Here is a 21,871-nt window from a genome sequence, read left to right as displayed (position 1 = left end):
TTAAGTTTCATTCAATATGAATGACAAGAATATTATAGCTATAAACATTGAAATAACCATTTCATTTCTTCCTGAGGAAGTTTCATATTTTAAGCAATGAAAAAGGAATTCTATACAAAGCTAGTTTAAAATTACATTATCTCTCAATTTTTTCCCATATGTATTTGTGTTCCTTCCAGAAGAGCATAACAACCAGCTGGAGTATACAATGCAGAAATTATGTGTGTCCTCTAGAATTTGAGTTGCCTCCCAGATACACTGAGTGGTCAAAATTCCTTGCAAAGGTTTGCTGCTCTAGGTAGCATAATATCTGTACTATGAATTAGTAAATTTTGGTATGATCTCTTCTTTTTTCTCCTTTCGTTACACAAGCATCCAGTGTGTTTTTAACATTTCTTAAAGGGTAAGCTGTTTAGTTGATTCAGTTTACCCAGAGAAAATTATGCCCAAAGCAGCTTTGTTTGGAAGTTTAAATGCACACCTCATCCTTGAAACATAAATGCTTTCTTTTTCTTTTTTTTTTAAATCAGTAGAACTGTTGCTGTTGAAATGAAAACATAATACCATATGTAACTACTGGGGCCTATTCTCACCATGTATGACCCTCTTAAGCTAGTTTTCTGAAATTAGTGGAGATTAAAGGCTGTATTTATTTTCCTGGGATGCTGGGCATGTGCTGCTTCAGAAATGGTAGCAGTAAGCATGGAGACTGACTTTACCATGTTTGTCCAAATGACTTTGATTTTGCTTTTACTGTCAGGAATCTTAAAACCCGGTTCTTTGTCTAATTCTTTCTGCTAATAGCTTGTTTGTTTTAAAATTAATATATCATTTGGGTATATAAAACAAAAAATTAAATTAATAATTATAATGCAATTAAAAAAATTTATAGTTAGTGGAAGTATCTCAAAATTTGTTTTCTAATTAGTGCATAATTGATAGAGTTTAGTTTCACACATTATAATGGCAATGAAAATATTTGGGCATATCTTTTTTTTTCCTAATCATACTTTTGATAACATTTCATAAAGGCTTATGTAATCATAGCAGGGAATTTATTTACTACTTAAATTTTTTATGTGCACAGTACATTTAAAAACTAAGTAAATATAAGCACAGGAAAATAAGTATGACATTCTTTTCTTTTTCTGAATACTTCATTAATCATATAATCATTAAGAATTTAAGCGTAAATATATTTTAAAACCATGCCTGGCTCATCTTGGTACATCCTCCATTTAATTTAGTAGATAACTCAAAAATTTAACTGTGTTCTATTGTCTTCCATGAGAGTGATGTATGAAATGTTCTTAAAAAATGGAACTGGGCTTTGCTTATCTTTTTCTGCCTTGTATCATTGCAAAAATCATATATTAATTTGTTTTTTGTAATAAATCTCTACATTACACAATTTCATTTTGAATTGTCTGAAACGATGTAGTTTTTCTATAATTTAAATGTAAATAACCTAACATATCATCTAAAGAAACTGTCCTTAGTTTTCATTTAATAGGTTTTGTTCTTGGGAACATTAAAAAAAAGTTATTTACATTGAAAAGTCAGTCTGTTTCTGGAGATGACACATACGTCAGATTCTATGCAGGCGTTTCTGTAGAACCAGTGAGGACTACCGGAGTTGATCTGCAGCTCACAGAAAAGGGACATAGGTTGTCAATCAGATATCTTCCGACCCCTACAATTTCTCCCTTTTAGAGGATTTAGTCAGTACACTTTCCATTACTTCTTACTGTTTTGGTATACTCAGTGTGTTTCTATGTCCAATCCAATGGCTTTACAATGTATCTTTCAGAATAACAATTATGATAGAGAAGTTAGTAACTTTTACATAAATGTACTAGACTATGTGGATGAAAAATCACTTTTTTTTCTGCTATAGCACTTTTTTCTTTTATTGGATGCAGATAAAGCTCATATATAACTTTTCCGCTCTCTGATCTAGCACAAACTGTAATTTATAATTCTTTCTAAATACTTCAGTGGATTTACATTTTGGCAAGCATTTTTCATGGATGTTAGGCCTTTAGCGTCTTATGCTACACTGTGACGTTCGCTTCTTGTTTTGTAGGACACTTTATAGAATCGAAGAATAAGAAAACATTGTACAGGCAAACAGTGGCCTAAAAATCTACAGAGACCCAATCTTGGTTGATATATAAAAGTGTAAATATTACTACAAAATGGGACAGTTCTGCATTTGTGTTTGATATTTATATTGGTTGCTATTGATTTCCACATGAGTGCACAGTAGTCTCCAATGACCCCACAGGCTCCGATATGGGTTAAGAGAAAGGCCATAGGCCTCAAGGCTTGTAACAGATACTTTTTTTGTTTGTTTTGTTTCTACTCATCCACATGCCAGCACATGGAAGGACCTTTGTTCTTTTTTTCTCATTTGAAGAGGTATGTTTATAAACCGCCTTTTGGTAGCCCCGGGAAGCTCTGGGAGAGGTGAGCATTCCACGGAGATGCATTCTCGAGATCTCTCTCAGTGCTATCTCACTTTCTGCAGCTCCTGTCTCAGCCAGGACGGCAGGGGCTGCCCCAGTCTGTGCAGCAGCTTGGAGAGTTCCACGTTGTGGTCCCGATAGTAGCTGGATAAAAACACTCTGCTCTGAGGTGGGAAGAGGAGATGAAAGGACATTTAATTTTGTTTTTTAAAGTATACTTCATATACTTTGACGATGTTTACATCTGTGTCAAGTAAACCATACTGGTTTAAAACTGATATTAAGCATGTGGGCTATTTGTTTAGCACAATATAAACACAGTGACTCTGTTCTTCAAAATACACACTCCAAACACATACGCTGTTTTCACTAGGGAAAGGGTTTTCATATTAAACATGGGATTTATTTGTGCAGAATTAAATGTTCAAATAACTAGATTGAATTGCTAGAAATATAGCTGTAATAATTGATTGGGTCTAATATTATGCTCTATTAAAACTATCCTGGCTTTGGAATAAGAGTTGGGTTGGTATATCTATAAAATAAAATACTCCTTTGTCATCATTAATTTACATTTAGATCTTGAAGGTAATATTTTCTTAAGAGCTCTTTTAAGGCATACACAAAATATTCACTGCTAAAACAGTACTATGGTAAACCTTAAAAATATAGTAGGTAAACTAGGTAAACCTATAACCTGGTATATTTGTACTATTTGACCCAAGGAAGGAAAGGAATGCCTTGTAAACTATCCTGACTTATAGGGAAGTAGATTTCCCTTCAATAAAGAAAAATAGTTTAATAATTGAAATTGTCAGAAATGGAAAGTGCTGTATTGTAAGATGGTGTTTAGCAGGGTTTATATGTAGTTTAAATGACCATTGTTGGGAATGTTGTGAAGGATGGATTTCTGAATCTGTATCTGTACCTCCCCGCTTTACACTATTCTGAGGTTTTTATTTTATTTTATTTTTTATTTTTATTATTTTTTTTGGACCGCACGGTGTGGCGTGTGGGATCTTAGTTTTCCCACCATGGGGTCTTAACCACTGGACCACCAGGGAAGTCCCTATTCTGAGGTTTTTAGTTGAGTTGAATCTTTAAAAAGTTTTTATTTAATTCCTTGTGCTAGCCTTTTAAAATGTCATATCTGGTACCCCATTTTAAAGGCCATAGAAAAACATCTTGTTTTATACTGATAATTTCTATGTAACATAGTGGTTTCTGTAGTCATTATGATCACTGGAACCAGACTGACATTTGTGCTATATTCTAACCATCACTGTGATCAAGGGAGAACCCAAACCTTTGTCTCACTTCTGTTTTTGGTCTTCCTCGGTCATTAGCTCTAAAACCACTGACAGGCCCAGCTGGTACACCCAGGCCAGAGAGAGGTGGAGACAAATCATATTCCCAGATACTCCATCTGGGGGCCTGATCATTTTGTGCCTCCTTTGCTGCCAGCCAGACCTGGAGTCCAGGGCTGAGCCCTAGGCCTTTGTGCAGAGGCTGAGTTTCCAAACTTCCCCACTGTGTTTTCTCTTAAGGTCTTACTTTGCATTGTTCCTCTTTATGAGAGAAGCCTTGGAACAACAGCAGCCTGGGGCTGCCCAGCTCCTGCCAGCTTGCTCCCTAATATTTTCCATATGGCAAAGGATTCTCCAACATCTTAACTAATTTTAGAATTGAACCTCCTGGGATCAATATCTACCACACATCCCTTTGGAGTTTGGGTCGTACCTCCTGATACTGAGGATTATCTCAACTATACCTCAACTTTTTGGTCTTTTTGGCATTATTTTCAAACCTGGCTGCCTGTATCAGTGCTGCCTCTGTAGCCAAACCCTTGTCCTGTGCCCTATTATGTGTGTGTGTTGGTCCCTATAATCATGTCCCTATAATCAAGTACCCTTTCTTCTTGTTGCTCTGCTCCCTCATATGGCAAGATAACTGATATGAGATGTGTAAAGTACAACATGTCCTATTTGAGAGTCTAATATGTTCAGGCCAAAAGTTACTAGGACAGAACTCAGTGATATGCAGGATTTATTGTACATACATTGTTATCTGACCATCATTCAGAAAGGGGACTATTTTAGATGATAAATCACAGATAGGATATATGCTAAGTATGCCAACGTAGTCTACTTCATGCAAACTCATGAAATTAATGTAATAAGAGGGAATAATAATATATGGTAAAAGAAGGAATCGTATAATAAATTCAATATCAGGTTGTTTATTGGCCTATTATTAAAGAATCTATTAAACGCTGTTGATTTGGAGAGGTCATAGACTTAGTGGTTCATTTAAAATGTCAGTTTTTATTCCCTTCCTACAATATATTTTGATAAACAAAGTCAAAGTGGAAGTAGGCTAACAGCATTCTTAATTTCCAGGATCAAATGCATCCTGTGATGTTTTGGTGGTACTTGTGAGGAAGGGTTCTGGTGTTTTTCTGTAGCAGAAGGAGAAGCAAGCAGTGTGGTGACAGTTCTGCCTGTTCTAATCTGTGTACACATTTGTGTTTCCATTACCTCCAGGAAGGACCCTTTACTCTTGCCTCCTCTCTGGGCACTACTTGCACAAAATCAGCTATTCTACTGCCTCAAATAAATCCAGTATGTATATGATATTGTGATATAATAAGAAATATTTATTTGGTTTTTGACTCTGGTTCCTGGCACAAAGCTCCTAAATCCCTTGTAATTTCCTGAGTGACAGGGGTGTAAAGAGTGTCTTTTCTTATTTACAATAAGTTCCTTTAAACCTTATCTGAATTTCTGAGTTTATGCTAATGACTTGACTCTTAATGGGCCCCTAGATAGCTTCAGATGGGGGCTGGTTGCTGTAGAGGAACCAAACATATAATTAGAGGGTTGGAACTTTCAGCCCCTCCCTCCGACCTCCAGGGAAGGGAAGAGGGACAGAGGATTGAGTTATTCACCAATAGACAATTATTTAATCAACCATGCTTGTGCTACGAAACCTCTATAACTCAGGGTTGGTAAATGCATCCATGTGCTGGGAGGGTGGTACACCCCAGACTCCACAGGGACAGAGAAGCTCCTGTGCTCAGGACCCTTCTGGACCTTGTCCTAAGTACCTCTTTGTTTATAATAATAGGAAGTAAAGTGTTTCCCTGCGTTGTGTGAGTCATTATAGCAAATTATAAAACCTGATGAGGGGGTCATGGGAACCCCTGATTTGCAGCCAAGTTGGACAGAAGTGTGAGTAACCTGGGAACCCACTACTTGTTACTGGAGTCTGAAGGGGTTCTGTGGGGCTGAGCCCTTAATCTGTGGGGCTGCACTAACCCTGAATAGTTAGTGTCAGAATTGGATTAAACTGCAGGATACCTAGCTGGTGTCTGCAGAAAATTGGAGAATTGCTTGGTATGGAAAACTCACACATTTGGTGTCAGAGGTGTTTGAGAAAAAATATCTTAGGGATGTATTACACAGTAACCTTGTTGGGAGATACGGAAATAATGATATCCTGAAAAGTTATGTTTTTCTTATCTTTCTCTACCACAAATTTAATATTATGTCTCAGTATGTGTTTGATAGGAGTGAAATAAATACTAAGGAAGATGTTCTACAGTGTCTTGAATGTTTTAGTTTTAATAAATATGTAGAGAGATAGCTTTGACGTACATGAAAATGAGATATTTTATATTACTGTCTTGAAATACAATGGGAATTGCCCTTGAATATTTATTAATATGTAAGGATTGTTTTCATAGTGCTCTGAAGGTATATTTTAATAACCCACCAAAGAAAATTGGAGTTCTGAGAATGCAATTTGTTTATCAAAAGAACAAGAACCTCCACAATGCCTTTTAGATAGAATTTAATTATGAGCTTAGTGAGCTTAGCTTGATAGAGGCTCTGTCTCTATCAGGTTGGAAAAAAGGTCCTCAAAGTCTTCAAGTATTAAAAAGTATCCAGACAAGTTCATACCATGTTAGGATTCTCAGACCACTGCAGGATTCTTAGTTACCATAATATATTAAATATTGTGGGAAAACAATGCCAAATAATGTCTTAATTTTTGAGTTAAAAAAATTTTTTTTTTTACAAAATCAATCTACTTGCATTCTTATGTCCAAACTCTATGTTAACTGGACTGATTATGAAATCAAAATAATATTAATAAATTTTAATATATGTGAAATAAGCTTCAAAGTAAATATATAGGGTCTACAAAGTGGGAAAACTGTAGCTTTAAGTGATCATTATGTCACCATTTGGAACAGAATAAACACGAAGTGCTACATACCTACTGCTAAGTTTGGGTGTCTCCATTCTTCAGAGCCTAAATTATCTGCTAGTATGTTATACATTTGGGAAATATATTCATTCTTTCATCTTATTAACGTATTAACAGTTCAAAACTTAGTATACCAATAATTAATATTATTATGCAGGCCACACTTACTACTAGAGAGTGACTTAGACAGTGAAAATAAAATCTTTTGGGCCTATTTTCAATTTCCAGTTGATATATTTCCTGCCTTGGTTTCAGTTAACATTTTTAGTGCTAAAATTTCTGTGAATGTATCATTCTTTTTGGAATGAGATGTTGCCTTCTTTGTTCTGATTCAAAATGGCAAATTCTATTGTTTTCTTTTATTCTTGCATGACAGGTAAGATAATCACTGGAAAAATCAAAACAAGCAACCTGAACGCATTCTAATCCAAATGTCACTTTTAATTTTTATAAAGGGTGAATTTTTATTTTAATCACTTTTCTAAGAAAATAGATATACTTTTATGTATCATTTAGCTTATTTAGTTTGTATTTTTAAGCTCTATACTTACCTCAGGATCCATTGGAGGGTATTTTCTTCCTTTGCTCTTTCCAAGGCATTTTGTTTTACCTTCTTCCAGTAATTGACACCAGAAACCTTTATGAGAATCGAACCTAAAAAAATAAAAAATACAAAGAACAAAAAAGTATTTTTCAAGCAACTTATAAGATACACTGACCAAAAACATGAATATTTTTATTTGGATATTAATCTATAACCAAGGAAACTGGCATATTTTTTGACTGCATCACTTTACATAAAGTCTTTTGGCATACTTCTGAATTCTCAGTCCATCTGTCATATTTGTGAGTTTGCCAGATTTCTAATAGAAAAACTGTCAGCAGAAGGTCTCCTATTAATAGAAATTAATAAGCCTACCTCCTTCATCTGGAAGGAAAAAGTTTTATAAATTTCAAGCCCATTCTTTCCCTTTGCAGGTTTTAAAAATGACAAGTCAGTCTTCATCCATATCTACGGATTTACACAGTACTTGTACCATTCAGTTACAGGTTAATAGAAGAAGAGGGTTTTGGTGTGTCATGGAGTGATGAATTTCAGGAGTCTCTAGCTCTAATCCATTTAATTTTTTTCCAGAGACACTTCCTTATTTTGGTATGAGCTCTGTATTAAAGTAATAACACCTGTAAAAAAGATTTTCATGGCATAATTGTAATAAAAATAATAGTAGCACATTAAACATATTTTAGTTTACCAAAATATTTCATATAACCTGTTCTCATTTGAGCTTTTCTTATAACCCCTTAATGATATGGAGTATAGCATTTGTCCCATTTAATGTCACTTAGCACAGTGTTTGGCTCTTTGTGAACACTCACCAACTGTTAGTTGAATAAAAAAATGAAAAAGAAGGAAGTGCTTGTCAAGGTTTATTTATCTTGGACTATATACTTTTTCAGTATGACGGTGACAACTCAAGTCTAAGCCTCCTGACCCTAGGTAAAGGGCCTTTTCTCTTCACTGGTCTCTGGGTATGTTCTGTATTATCATTCATTATGAATAAATAGTAATTTCCATGCTTGAATATAAAAGTGAAAGTAACAGTCAGCAATGATGATTCTTTCACATGGCTTTTGTTATTCAACGATTCTATTGCTATAATTTTTTCTTCATTAGAAAGAATTATCATTTAGGGCCACCTTTTCCTTTTGTCTTTAATTCATACTACTTCCCAGAATGCTGCTTCTAACTTTTTCTTAAAACTATAGTGTAAACAATGAACAGCTGGAAATTGAAATAGAATCATTTAAATTAGCATAAAAACATGAAACACCTAGGGATAAATTTAGCACAAAATGTATGCAAGATCTGTACAATGAAAACTACAGTTGTTAAGTGAAATTACAGAAGACATAAACAAAAAAGAGCTGTACCATGTTCACAGATCAGAAGACTAAATATTTTAAAAATATCAGTCGTCTCCAGATTTATCTAGATATTCAATGTGAGTCCAAAACTCCAATGGACTTTTTTTTTTTGGTAGAAATTGAAAATATGATTATAAAATGTATATGGAGATACAAGCTAATAATTTGTTTTAGACAAGCTAAAACAATTTGAAAGAGAAGATCAAAGTTGGAGATCTTATACTATTTAGTTTCAAGATTTACTATAATGCCACAGTAATCAAGGCTGTGTAGTATTGGCACCAATGGGTCAATGAACAAAATAGAATCTAGAAACGGACCAACACATCTACTGTCAACTGATTTTCAAAAGTAGGTGCCACAGTAGTTCAATGGGAAAGGACAGTCTTTTAAATAAATTAAACTGGAAAAATTGGATATCTATATGGAAAATATGAACACTGACCTCACACTGTATATGAAAATTAACTTGAAATGAAATCTCATTTCATGAATGAGCTAAGAGCTAAACTGTACGAATTCTGGAAGTAAACATAGGAAAAAACACATAGAAAATTTTGGGGTTAGGCAGACTTCTTAGGATGAATAATAAAAGAATAATGATAATTTTGAATACATCAAAATTTAAACTTTTGCTTTTCTAAAACACTTAAGAAAATGAAAAGAGAAACCACATGTTGGGCAAAAATATTTGTAAAACATTAATCTAATAAAGGACTTATATTCAGAATATACAACTGAACTCAATAAAAAAAGATGACATTACCAATAAAAATTGAGTAAAAGATTAGAATAGACACTTCATCAAAAACATAGATGAATGACCAATAAACAAATGCAAATTTGCTCAGTATCATTAGTCATTAAGAATACGCAAATTAAAATCACAAATGAAATACCACTAGATACTAGAATGACTTAATTTAAAAAGGCCAATACCAAGTGTTGGCAAAGATGTGGAACAGCTAGAACTGTTACACCTTTTGGTAGAAATTTAAGATATTACAGACACTTTGGAAAGTTTCTTATAAAGTTAAATATGTAATTACTCTATGACCCACTAATCCCATTTCTAGGTCTTTATCCAAAAGAAATGAAAATATATGTCCACACAAAGATCTGTACACAAATGTTTATGGTAGCTTCATTCATAGTAGCCCCCAAGTGGAAGCAACCCTATGTCCATCACCTGGTGAAAGGATAAACAAATTGTGGTATATCCATAAAATGGAGTACTACTTAACAAAAAAAAAAACCCCAATTACTGATAAATGTAACAACAAGGAGGAATGTCAAAAGCATTATGCTAAGTGAAAGAAAGTCAAGAGTGGTTGCTAGGGCTCAGGGGTGAGGGGAAAGGACTGACTGCAATAGAGCATGAGGAAACTTTGGATTAATGGAAATGTTCTATATCTTGATTGTGATGGTGTATACAGCAGTACATGTTTGTCAAAATTAATCAAACTGTACAATTAAAATGGGTGGATTTTATTATATGTAAATTACACATCAATAAAGCTGATTTAAAATTATATTGTGATTGAATGTGTGATTTGGAGAGTAGTCTTTCTGTAGCTAATGTTGTAGACTTTATAACTATAGCCCTATGAAAAGAAGGCAAACCTATATCTCTGTCTCTGCCCTGCTTTGGATATTAGAGACACTAAAGGATTACTCACATCCTACTTGTGCAAAGCCCATTTCTGATCATTATTAAAGCAATTGTGTGGGATCAAGACACAATATGATATATCTCCATGTTGTTTATATCCTTGTTTGCATCTGTAAGGCAACTGAATAAATGTTTCATAGTCAGAGGTATAAGAAAGGAGAGCATTAATAAATCAACTAACGTCAATAAAATAAAAAATAGAGACGATGATTGAAATAATCTATACACGAAAGCTGGGAAGCTCTAACAACAACATTTCTGGAAGTCTGCTATTGATAAAACATTTTTCATTAACATTTTGTTATTGGTAATTTCCATAACTGAATTCTGACTCATTTTAAGTGTTTAAATGATCGAAATTCAGAATCCAGACTAGCTATTATTATGATTTTTTTTGCTGATATACCTAACTATAGATACATGTCTGCAACATACACATGCCTTATGTTAAAATGAGCAGCTTTCTGACAGAATGTTTCTTTAAGAAACACTAACTTCACACATATTAAAATTAAAAATCAAAAGAAAAATAGGTTTTTCTTTCACCTCTGCTAATTGATTACGTCTCATGCAGTGGGCTGTCATGCTGGGCTTTATTGAGAAAAATGTGTGTCTGTGGAGCTGACACCTAGCCCAGACATCTGTAAGTTCTGTAAGCATAAGTTCACAAGCAGTGGTGTAACTGTATCATAGTGGAAACAAAAAGGAGAGGAAGGTAGAAGGGAGATCATATTATTTTTCAGGTTGCCTGAGAAGGTGAGGGATTGATGTTGATGAAGGACCTTGTGAGCAATTCAGAGCCCAAGTGAAGAAGCTTGACATGAGATGGAGAAAGATCTTCTCCCACATCTTTTCAGAATATCAGCAGTGTCCCTCTGAAAATTAGCCTCAGGACTACTAATATCTGGTAGAACAGCAAGGAAACAACCTTTTTGTGTAGGCACTGGCAGCTAGTCATTTCGTGTGGGAACTAGTAATGGCTAGGATCCTCTTTAAAGGCTTTCAGGAAGAGAACATTTTGGAGAAAATTTTATGTGTTGTTTAGTGTCTCTCCATGGTTACCCCTTCCTAGAGGTAGGGATACTTTATCATTGTGTACCCAGAGTCATGCCATAATAGTCATTCAATAAATCTTTGTTGAATTAAAGAAAAAGCAAGAATGCACTGGTTCTTAAGTTTGTGTGGAATATCACCTGGGGATGTTTAGAAATAACTGGAAGAGACTTGTGGGCATGGACAATCAAGATTCTCCAATGATTCAGCCTCCAACTAGTAACATCTCTATATTAATGAAAATGTGACCTTCATTTTACCCTTGGGCAGGTGAATCCCAGGGAACATTCAGATTACACTTAGAAGGTGCAAGAATGTTTGAAATGTCTTTACACTGAAATAACATTTCTGTGAATGAAGACTGAATTGTGTGGATATGCCAAATTTTCTTAAATCCATTTATCAGATTGATTCCAGCTTTTGGCTATTATGAATAATGCTGTGGTGAACAATTCTTTGTGGACATAGGTTTTCATTTCTTTTGGGGTAGATTCCTAGGAGTGGAATTGGATTATTTGTAAACTTCTGTTTAATTTTTTAAGAAACTGCAAAACTGCTTTTCTAAAGTGGCCATATATTATACATTACCATCAGCAATATATGAGGTTTCCAGTTTCTCCACATCCTTACCAACATTTGGTATTGTCTTTTGTATTACAGCCATTCTAATGGTATCTCAATGTAGCTTTAATTTGCATATCACTATGATTACACATTTATTATGCAAGGTGACAATGTGTCTGGAGATGGATTATTTTTATTTATTTTTTAACATGTTTCAAAATTTATTCCTTTTTATCGCTGAATAGTATTCAATTGGATGTACTGATATATATCACATTTTTATTTATTTTGTAATTGAGATATAGTTAATTTACAATGTTGTTTTAATTTCTGCTGTACAGCAAAGTGACTCACTTATACCTACATATACATTCTTTTTTATATTCTTTTCCATTATGGTTTATCCCAGGACACTGACTATAGTTCTCTGTGCTATACAGTAGGACCTTCTTGTCCATCCATTCTATATGTGATAGTTTGCATCTACTAACCCCAAACTCCTGGTCCATCCTCCGCCCTCCCCGCTTCCCCTTGGCAACCACCAGTCTATTCTCTATGTCCGTGATTCGGTTTCTGTTTCATTGATAGGTTCATTCCACATATAAGTGGTATCATATGGTATTTGTCTTTTTCTTTCTGACTTACTTCACTTAGTATGATAATCTCTAGTTACATCCATGTTTCTGCAAATGGCATTATTTCATTTTTTATGGCTGAGCAATATTCCATTATATGTATATACCGTATCTTCTTTATCCATTCATCTGTCGATGGACATTGAGGTTGTTTCCATGTCTTGGCTATCGTGAATAGTGCTGCTGTGAACGGCTGCATGTATCTTTTTGAATGATAGTTTTCTCCGGATATTTGCCCAGGAATGGGATTGCTGGATCATATGGTAATTCTATTTTTAATTTTCTGAGGAACCTCCATAATGTTTTCCATAGCAGCTGTACCAACTTACATTCCCACCAACAGTGTAGGAGGGTTCCCTTTTCTCCACACCCTCTCCAGCATTTGTTATTTGTAGACATTTTGATGATGGCTGTTCTGACTGGTGTGAGGTAGTACCTCATTGCCATTTTGATTTGCATTTCTGTAGAAATGGATTCTTTTTATAATGTCTGAGACAACTTAAAAAGCTCATTTTAAGGTTTCAGTTTTCTAAAGGAAGTATTGATACTTCCTCTTGTTATATTATTCATTAGTAAAAATTTACAATATTGTTTTTCTCTGGTTCTTGTGCCAATTTTTAAAAAATATTTTATTTATTTATTATTTTTTTATGGCGGGCATGCGGGATCTTTGTTGAGGCATGACGGATCTTTCATTGCGGTGTGCGGACTCTTCCTTGCGGTGCTCAGGCTTCTCTCTAGTTGTGGCGTGCGGTCTCCAGAGCACGTGGGCTCTGTAGTTTGCGGCATGCGGGCTCTCTAGCTGAGGAGCGCGAGCTCAGTAGTTGTGGCGCGTGGGATTAGTTGCCCTGTGCGCGGCATGTGCGATCTTAGTTCCCCGACCAGGGATTGAACCCATGTCCCCTGCATTGGAAGGTGGATTCTTTACCACTGGACCGCCAGGGAAGTCCCTCTTGTGCCAATTTGAAGAGCTTAATAAATTGGCAGTGTAGGCTCCAGAGGAATGATTGTGTTTCAATCCTGCCTCCTCAACTTACTTGCTGAGTGACTTTTGGCTAAGCTTTTCTGTGCCCCAGGTTTTGTAGCTGAAAAGTGGAGCTAATAGTGTCTATCACATAGTATTGTTATGAACCAATATATATAAAATACTTAGAACATATAAACATATACTGATTTTGAAATGTTATAAGCACTTTTAAAAACAAATTTATATGAAATTGGAGTAGATTATTCTCTTTTTCACTTCTTAGCATTTCTAGCTGTTTCACAGGTAATCTAGAGAACCAGCAGATTTTAGCTACTATGGCTACTGTTTTTTGCTACTAAAAAAAGTTTTAATTTGGCACAGTTTTACTCAAACTCATCTAAAAAGGGAAAGAATTCCTAGACAACATAAATTTGGTTACCAGGGGAAGTAATATTAGAAACAACTGAAGCAGCTTCAGTTCTTTATGACTTAGTTAAGCCCCATCCACAGAACAAAACAAAACAAACGCACAATCTTCATTCAACTCCTGGCCTTCAAATCCTTATTGTCCATTTATTGAAGTTTTCATAGTAAATTATTATTAAAAATTCATATAACTCAGTCTGGTTTCATTCATGTTAATAAACAGGTTAATTGACTGAGAAATAAAGATGTCAGGTTCAGTGTTCACTAGTATTTAACTAGTACTTGTAAGTGGGAAGACTCCTGTCATAGTCATTGATGGCTGGTATAATTCTGAATGGATATATTCATGGGAAAGTTAAAAGTTTACATTTTTCATTTTAGTTTATACAAATTAGCACAATTCCATGCTGAGCATTATTTTTCCTGCTTTTTCTTAAATGATTAGACAGCTTTTAAACACTAAAAACATAATATGCAAGCTAAAATAATGTTAGTATTATCAATGTTATTTATAATTTAGGGATTAAGGTTATGTTGAACAAGAATTGTAAAATGTGAATTTACTTAATTGAATGAGAAAGTTCCCATTTATATTTTTTAAAGCTTAAACTGCTTATTTCAGATCACAACCACACTCACTAAGAAAATCAGATTTTTACGGATTCAATATATCATTTAAAATCCATGATGACAGTACTAAGTCATTTTAAGATATCAGAGACCATCCATGACTGTATGAAATTTGGAAGTCTTGAACACTTCTGTAGTGATTGTGGAAAAGAATAAATAACACTCTTAACAGTGGAAATTTATTGCCATTTTTCTTGAAAATAGTTTTGAAATTGGAACTTTTTAAATATTGAAGATAATCAATTTATAGATCTCTTAAACTGGAGTACTCTTTCATGCCAAGACTGTATGGTAAAACCTTTGCATAGACCTAGTTTCATTCATTTATTCTACTGTGTGCAAAGAACTGGATTTATGTGGTTAGTTGAGAATTCATATCTGTTTGCAGTTCAGTACATTCTTCGAAGGCTTTAAATAATTTTTTTTTAAAACTACCGAAGAGGTAGTCTTCACTATCATTAGCAGGAAAAATATGAAGCAATAAATGACATTCCTGAGAACATACATTTTCTACACCCAGTCATCTCCAACATATCCAAAGCACCACAGAAACAACTTACCAGTACAATTAGTTTCATAAGAATAACTTAATTTTGAGGGCAGGATTCAGAACAATTGCAAAGGGCATGGATGAAGGAGGATTTGGACCTCAGTCAATGACATGAAGTTCCAAATATTCTACAACAGGTACACTGCTGGTTTTTACAAGGTGTGTCAGGCCAACTGATTGACAAGAAAATTAAAAAGAAACTGAATGGCAGTACATTATCTATCAACAGGGTGAGTAGGCAGCGCTGCTGGACCAGAAACTGTGGTTTCAGAGACTACACACATCTTATCTTGCTACTTCACCCACTGAGCCCCCAATAAGGGTACAGAATCATGTAAGGGGTAATTTTAGCCAGATACATCCCAGGTGCAAAGTGACCCATAGTTCTTTGTATACAGTACATTGCTTTGATATTACTTCTCTTAAGTTTACACTCCCTTTACCCTTGGAGGTGAATAAAAAGCTTGCTGCTGAGCTGGATGCAAAGGGGACAGATATACAGCATGCAGGTCAAGGACCATTCCATAAGAAAAAGAGATTATGTTTTTATAGAATACTCCATTCTTTCTGAAATACAGTACTTTGCTATATACTCTATAAAAAAGACCCAAAGATAAGCCAACTTGAAATAGAAAACTGTTTAGAAAATAAAAACTTTCTTTTCTAAGAGATACTTAAAAGGATATAAAGCAGAAAGTGGACTCGAATTTCTAATGAAAGCTAAATTCACTCAGCTTTCTTTAAGGTCAAGCTGAAAGTTAAATACCTAAGGCTAGTGTCTGTGTTGGTACTTCAACTAAGCTCTCCAAAGCTCTGATAGGATTCACACTATAGAAAACACAGAGGTCAGAAGGTTAATAGTAACAACAAAGTAAATGACTGTTAGGAAGGAAGGGCAAAACTCTCAAGTTCCACCTACTCCTTTGTCCTCTAGATCAGAATGTCTCTCTTACCTTGTGTCTCTACATATGATTTATGCAAGATGTACGCAGTATTTGATGGTTTTCTGCAAACCTTTCTCTGTAAGGGACAGTGAAAGGTAAAGGAATCTTGTCTCTCACTTTCTAAACTGCTATAGCATAAGGAGTAAAATGAAAAGAGAAAATCAGTTGATCTACAGAACTGAGTTTTATACTGAGAGATACGATGGAAGAATTCCACACTGCAGTCTTAATCGGTTTTTTTAAGGCTCAGCCTATGACCCTAAAATTAAATATATATATTACAGTGAGAGCCAGGTGCACAGTTCATCCAGCTCAGGATCTCCCAGTTGCTTGTTCCAGTTGCATGTGAAATAGGAACAAACACAACCTTCATACATCTGATTGCCAACCATTATAAATGGACAAAGTCAGATGGAGGTCTTATTTAAAATGCTAAATGAACTCCAGAGTCAGGATTAAGGTGAGGCAAGAGAGGCACCTTGGCTGAAAAATTTTAGGAGCCACTCACTCTCAAGTATTTGCGGGGTCCTGAGAGTGAGTGCCTCCTTAAATTCTAGTGCTTCTCTTGCCTCACCCTGGCCCCCACCCTGATGGAGTTGACTGTCTAAGAAAATCGGTGGGAACCAGCAAAAGAAAACCAAACCAGAGCTGTAACTGCTGAGGCCTCTGAAGAAGAGGTGGCAGGGTCAGTCATACAGTGGGTGAAGACCAGCAAAAAATGGAATTAAGTGTAGAAGTAATAACAGCACCTTTCTCTCTGCCTATTCAGTCACCTATTGGGCTGTTTCTTTTCTTTTTTTAAATATGTGAGTTATTTATTTATGTATGTATGTATGTATGTATGTATGTTTGGCTGCGTTGGGTCTTCGTTTCTGTGCGAGGGCTTTCTCTAGTTGCGGCAGGTGGGGGCCACTCTTCATCGCGGTGCGCGGGCCTCTCACTATCGCGGCCTCTCTTGTTGCGGAGCACAGGCTCCAGACGCGCAGGCTCAGTACTTTTGGCTCACGGGCCTAGTTGCCTCGCGGCATGTGGGATCTTCCCAGACCAGGGCTCGAACCCGTGTCCTCTGCATTGGCAGGCAGATTCTCAACCACTGCGCCACCAGGGAAGCCCTGGGCTATTTCTTGCTGTATGACGTTGGTTTTTGAAAATTACACAGAAGAGAGAGGAGTTCATAAATCACCTAGTTCAAGAAGTCTTTTTAATACTTCCAAGAGGTCTCACTATTGTCTGTTAAATAGGCTTAGTGCTTACCAACTTAAAGTAGCCTCTTTTAAGGTTAGTTGTTGCTTTTAAGATTTGCAACTGTTTTGTTCCTCTCTTTTCCTTCCAGGGGAAATCTTTCCTAGTTAGAAATCAGTAGAGGATTTTGGACATTTCTTTGCCAAACTGTTGAAATGTTCTTTCTCAAGTGGTTAATATCAACTGGAAAATAATCAGTGTGTAAGGAACAGCTAACTTGACAGCTGTATCACCAAACTACAATTTCTTTAAAATCAGTTCTCTGCTGAAACTTCAATAAATTAATTAGAATATAAACTTACGTTAAAGCTTCTGAGTAATTATAATGAGGAGAGACTCCTAGAAACCTCTGTACTTCATCCATCACTGTAGCAGGATCAGTTCTTAGCTGTTGCCCATCAATAATTAGCAACTAAATTAACAAGGAAATAAAAAAAACAATGCACATTGAAAAAGGACATGTAACTGCATAATTAAAAAATTCTGCACTCTGAATTTATTCAGTGAGAGACTGAGGGGATTTGTGTGCGTTGTTGTTAAGACTTAACCAGGCCATCCTCATTAATGACCTGGAACAAAAAATAAATCACACTAATTAAATGTGCTCACGTTTTGTAGTCCGAGAAGTCCTGCAAACACTATGAAAACAAAAAAGCCATTTGAGGGTACCAAGAGAGCTTAAGAAATGTGACTACAAAATCACAAATGGAAACCAAGTTTAAAAACAGATAAAACAATGATTCCATGATTCAAGGTGGGAAGGAGCATTGCAGGAAAGAAGAAAAGTGACCAGACCAGGTACAGTGAGATAGAGGACATGGCCATTCTCCATGATTCCAGTCAAAGGAATAGCACTGTAAAGTTTTAAGAAATATTTTGATAATCCATTTGGAGAAAAAGGTAAGACTCCCAGAAAGCCTGAAAGTAAACAGAAGTTCCTCAACAGACTAAAGGCAAGAATTTGCTTGTTACTCTGGTGAGGGAAGGGGGTGGTCCCAGCAAGATAAAATGACAGGAGACCATGATGAAGGGCCATAAAGCCTGGAAAGCAGCTCTTGCTCACACCTCTTCTCCAATATTTCTATTTAGTCTCTACCAGCATCGTTCATTAGAACTTTCTCTGTTGATGGACACGTTCAACGGCTGTGGTATCTAACTGGTGACTACTGAACATTTGAAATGTGGCTAACGTGATTGAGAAACTTAATTTTTAATTTTATATAATTTTAATAAAAATTTAAATAGCCATATATGGTTGCATATATGGTATCATTATGGCTAGCATGTTTCTAGACACACAGGCATATACTGTGTCTGATGTGATTGGACTGCTTTATGCAATCCAGTAGGGGCTGATTTTGTAATCTAGGCTAATGCTAGGCAAAAGAGAGAAGCAAGGAAGCCAAGGAAAACATAGGACTTGTGAAAAATGCAGCAAGGTGGTTCAAAGGGAAATAACGGCACCTAATTAAGCAAAACAATATTTGCCTTGTTTGGTTAAGAGGTTCTCAAGCTTTATTCTCAGAATAAGAACCAGGAGTATCAAGCTTCTGAAGCTGTCTACAATCAGGAAGGGTATGCACTAGAAAACAGGGCAGGGAGAATTATCCTGAAATACTCCTAGAAAGAAGAGTAGATAGTTTTTCTACCTCTGCCTATTACTGTTTGCCAGAGTCTCATTTACAACTAAAGAGTAAAGGCTAGTAATGTTTTAATGAGTAAAAATTCCCTCTAGCCTAGAGGCAAAGTCACTAGCCTAGAGGAACCAGCAAAAGAAAACCAAACCAGAGCTGTAAACTTAATGAGACGGTAACATGATGTAGATTCTTATTGCTCAATACCTGAAAGGGAGGGAAATAAATAAGCCATCTCTCGATGTGGCTGGCATACCACCCTGGGACCAAACATCTCTTCTGCAAGGCTCTAAGCTCAGAGGATGCACGGGGCCCGGCTGAGATCACTTCGTAGAAGCTAAACTTCAGAGCTGCGGGGTCTTCATGGGATCGCTGATGCTATGATGAAAAGGTGGATAATTAAACCGACTTGAATCATAGGCATAAATAATTAAAAAACAATCCCTGTGACAAGTCTCAAAGCTAAAGGAAGAAGTGCCTCACTGCTGGAGAGTTATTTGTTTTGCAATTAATAAAGGATGAAAATGTTTGCTTGGAGCATCAGGATTTAAAGTTATGACATTGATGAGAGTATATGTTTGAGAATTAATTGGTAGAGGTGGAATTCTTCTTGATAGGATTCCTTAACCAATTTTTCTGAGTCGTTTCCTTAGTTGTATACATATTATTCTGAAAGTAAACTTTTGAAAGTTGCCTTAATGCCCCCTTTTCAGCCCATAAGAAACCATTTATCATGTCCAGTGAATATCCACAATGCACAAAGCACCCTACTAGTTCTGCCACGTAGTTTAGCTCCATCTAGTAATGCAGTTTTAGATTAGAAAAGCCCTATCGGCTATTTAAATGGAGAAACTACTGAAAACTCTGACGTGCATTATCTGAAACCCACAGCTTTTATAATATACTACCTAGCATGTCAAAGCCAAAATTATTTTACCTAATGGTAACCTTTGCGACGAATCAGAATCGCTTATTGTACAGAAAATGCAGAGAGCAGCAATCCAGATAGGAAAGCGTTTCATAGTGGCTCAGGCTCACGCCCAGGGGTTTGAGGAAATCACCTTTCCCCTAAATTGACCAAAAAATATTCAGGCTTAGTGGTGGGTTTGTGGATGTTTACCACATCTAGTTGAATAGCAAATTTGCTGCAGTTGAGATTCAAATGACTATACTACAAACTCCACTAGACTTTGTTAAGGCCTGCATTTTGCCACTGTGGAGCGATTTATTTGTAATATTTAGGACATTTTGTGAGCTTGCAGCCTTGAAACCTCCTTTTTCAGCAAATTCTCAATTTTTCAGGGGCTAAGTGGTTGCCAAGCTCCAATTTTCTTCTTTCTTGTTGAGTCAATTAAGGCTTATTTCTTTTTTGTCTAGATACCTAGTGGAAAAGGTAAAAGGCACAATATCAAATCAGTCAGTTTGCAATCTGCTGTATTTTTGATTTAAAAGATGGCTGTAGGAGTTGGGCATGACTGATTCGTGCGGAGTTGTGGGTTCCAGCTTTCCAGGATGTCTCATTCCCTATCATGCAGATCATTATCCCATGACCTTCCCCCAGTCTGTCCCAGCCACAAAACCTTTCCTGACAATCTGTGGTTCCTTTTGTGAACATGGAAAAACTGCTTTTGTTAAAAAAGACCCCATGCTGAGAAACTTTATTCTCTAATATCATAGATTGTCAGGAATTTAGATGTTTGAAGTCAGGGAGAATGGAACATCCCAGTCTTGCCTGGAGGATCAGAGCTATGTGGGTCACATTAATACAAAGAAGCCTTATTTCCAACCCAGGTGCAGAGTTTCAGGTAAGTGATTTTTGGACGTAACATTCCACATTTATCTTAACTTTATAGTTTCCAAGGAAATTGGACCGTTGGTCTGCTTTTCAGCCCTGACCTACTGACAACCAGCTTACACACAGCCCTGCCTGCATGTATCAAACACTTCATGTTAATTTTACCTTAATTTCTCCCCTTACAAATCCTTCTCTTCTTTAGGGAAGTGCCCAAATAGTTCTTCAAGTGTTCAGGCTCCTCTGCTGCAGCCAATTAATATACCTAACTTGTTCCTGGTGGTCTTTATCAGATGGGCTTTAATCACTCTGTAGGAGTCTATCTGTCACTTAACACTTTCTGATTTATACGCTGGTTATTTACACATATTTCTCCAATTAGACTGAAAGCGATCTCAAGTGTAGCATCCACATTTGTTAATTTACCTGTAGAACATACTTAGAACAGTACTTTGTACATGGTAGTCATTAAAATAATTTAATGAATGGATGAACACATGAACATTAGGAAAGTGGGTTTTTTTTTTGTCTTTTTTAAAGATCAAATTTATAGAGAGAATGTTTTGCTTATCTCTTTTAAATTTTATTTATTTATTTATTTATGGCTGTGTTGGGTCTTCGTTTCTGTGCGAGGGCTTTCTCCAGTTGTGGCAAGTGGGGGCCACTCTTCATCGCAGTGCGCGGGCCTCCCACCATCGCGGCCTCTCCCGTGGCGGAGCACAGGCTCCAGACGCGCAGGCTCAGTAGTTGTGGCTCACGGGCCCAGCTGCTCCGCGGCATGTGGGATCCTCCGGGACCAGGGCTCGCACCCGTGTCCCCTGCATTGGCAGGCTGACTCCCAACCACTGCGCCACCAGGGAAGCCCCAGGAAAGTGGTTTTTAAATTACAAAACTGAGGAATGATAACTAAGGATACTAGAGACTAAACACACTGACTCTATTAATTTTGTTATGCTCTTATATTTAATTTTGACTGCTTTTTATTGAACTTTTTCCACTTGATGATTAATAAAATATCACTGGGGCAGTTTTTTTCCTATTATTTTTAATATTTATTAAAGTAAACATGTATTTGATGTGTAAGTTTTATTATTAG

The 21,871-nt window shown here is 36.1% G+C and overlaps 1 protein-coding gene across 2 annotated transcripts in view; it reads right to left on the bottom strand.

The window, feature by feature from the left end:
* Nucleotides 1–345: 345 nt before the first annotated feature.
* The window catches only part of NDST3 (N-deacetylase and N-sulfotransferase 3), a 160,486-nt gene continuing 138,960 nt past the window's right edge, over nucleotides 346–21,871 (bottom strand). For both annotated transcript variants that reach the window (XM_082462791.1, XM_082462792.1), the window contains exons 11-14: nucleotides 19,191–19,361; nucleotides 17,652–17,761; nucleotides 7,292–7,394; nucleotides 346–2,632 (exon numbers count right to left, since the gene is read on the bottom strand). In XM_082462791.1, the coding sequence (XP_082318917.1) occupies nucleotides 2,513–2,632; nucleotides 7,292–7,394; nucleotides 17,652–17,761; nucleotides 19,191–19,361 (504 nt within the window). In that variant the 3' untranslated portion in view covers nucleotides 346–2,512. The remainder of the gene's footprint in view (nucleotides 2,633–7,291; nucleotides 7,395–17,651; nucleotides 17,762–19,190; nucleotides 19,362–21,871) is intronic.

The sequence above is a fragment of the Balaenoptera physalus genome (genome assembly GCF_965194825.1).
Source record: "Balaenoptera physalus genome assembly, chromosome: 5".
NCBI classification, from domain to species: Eukaryota; Metazoa; Chordata; class Mammalia; order Artiodactyla; family Balaenopteridae; genus Balaenoptera; species Balaenoptera physalus.
This window is presented reverse-complemented; position numbering and strand designations above follow the sequence as displayed.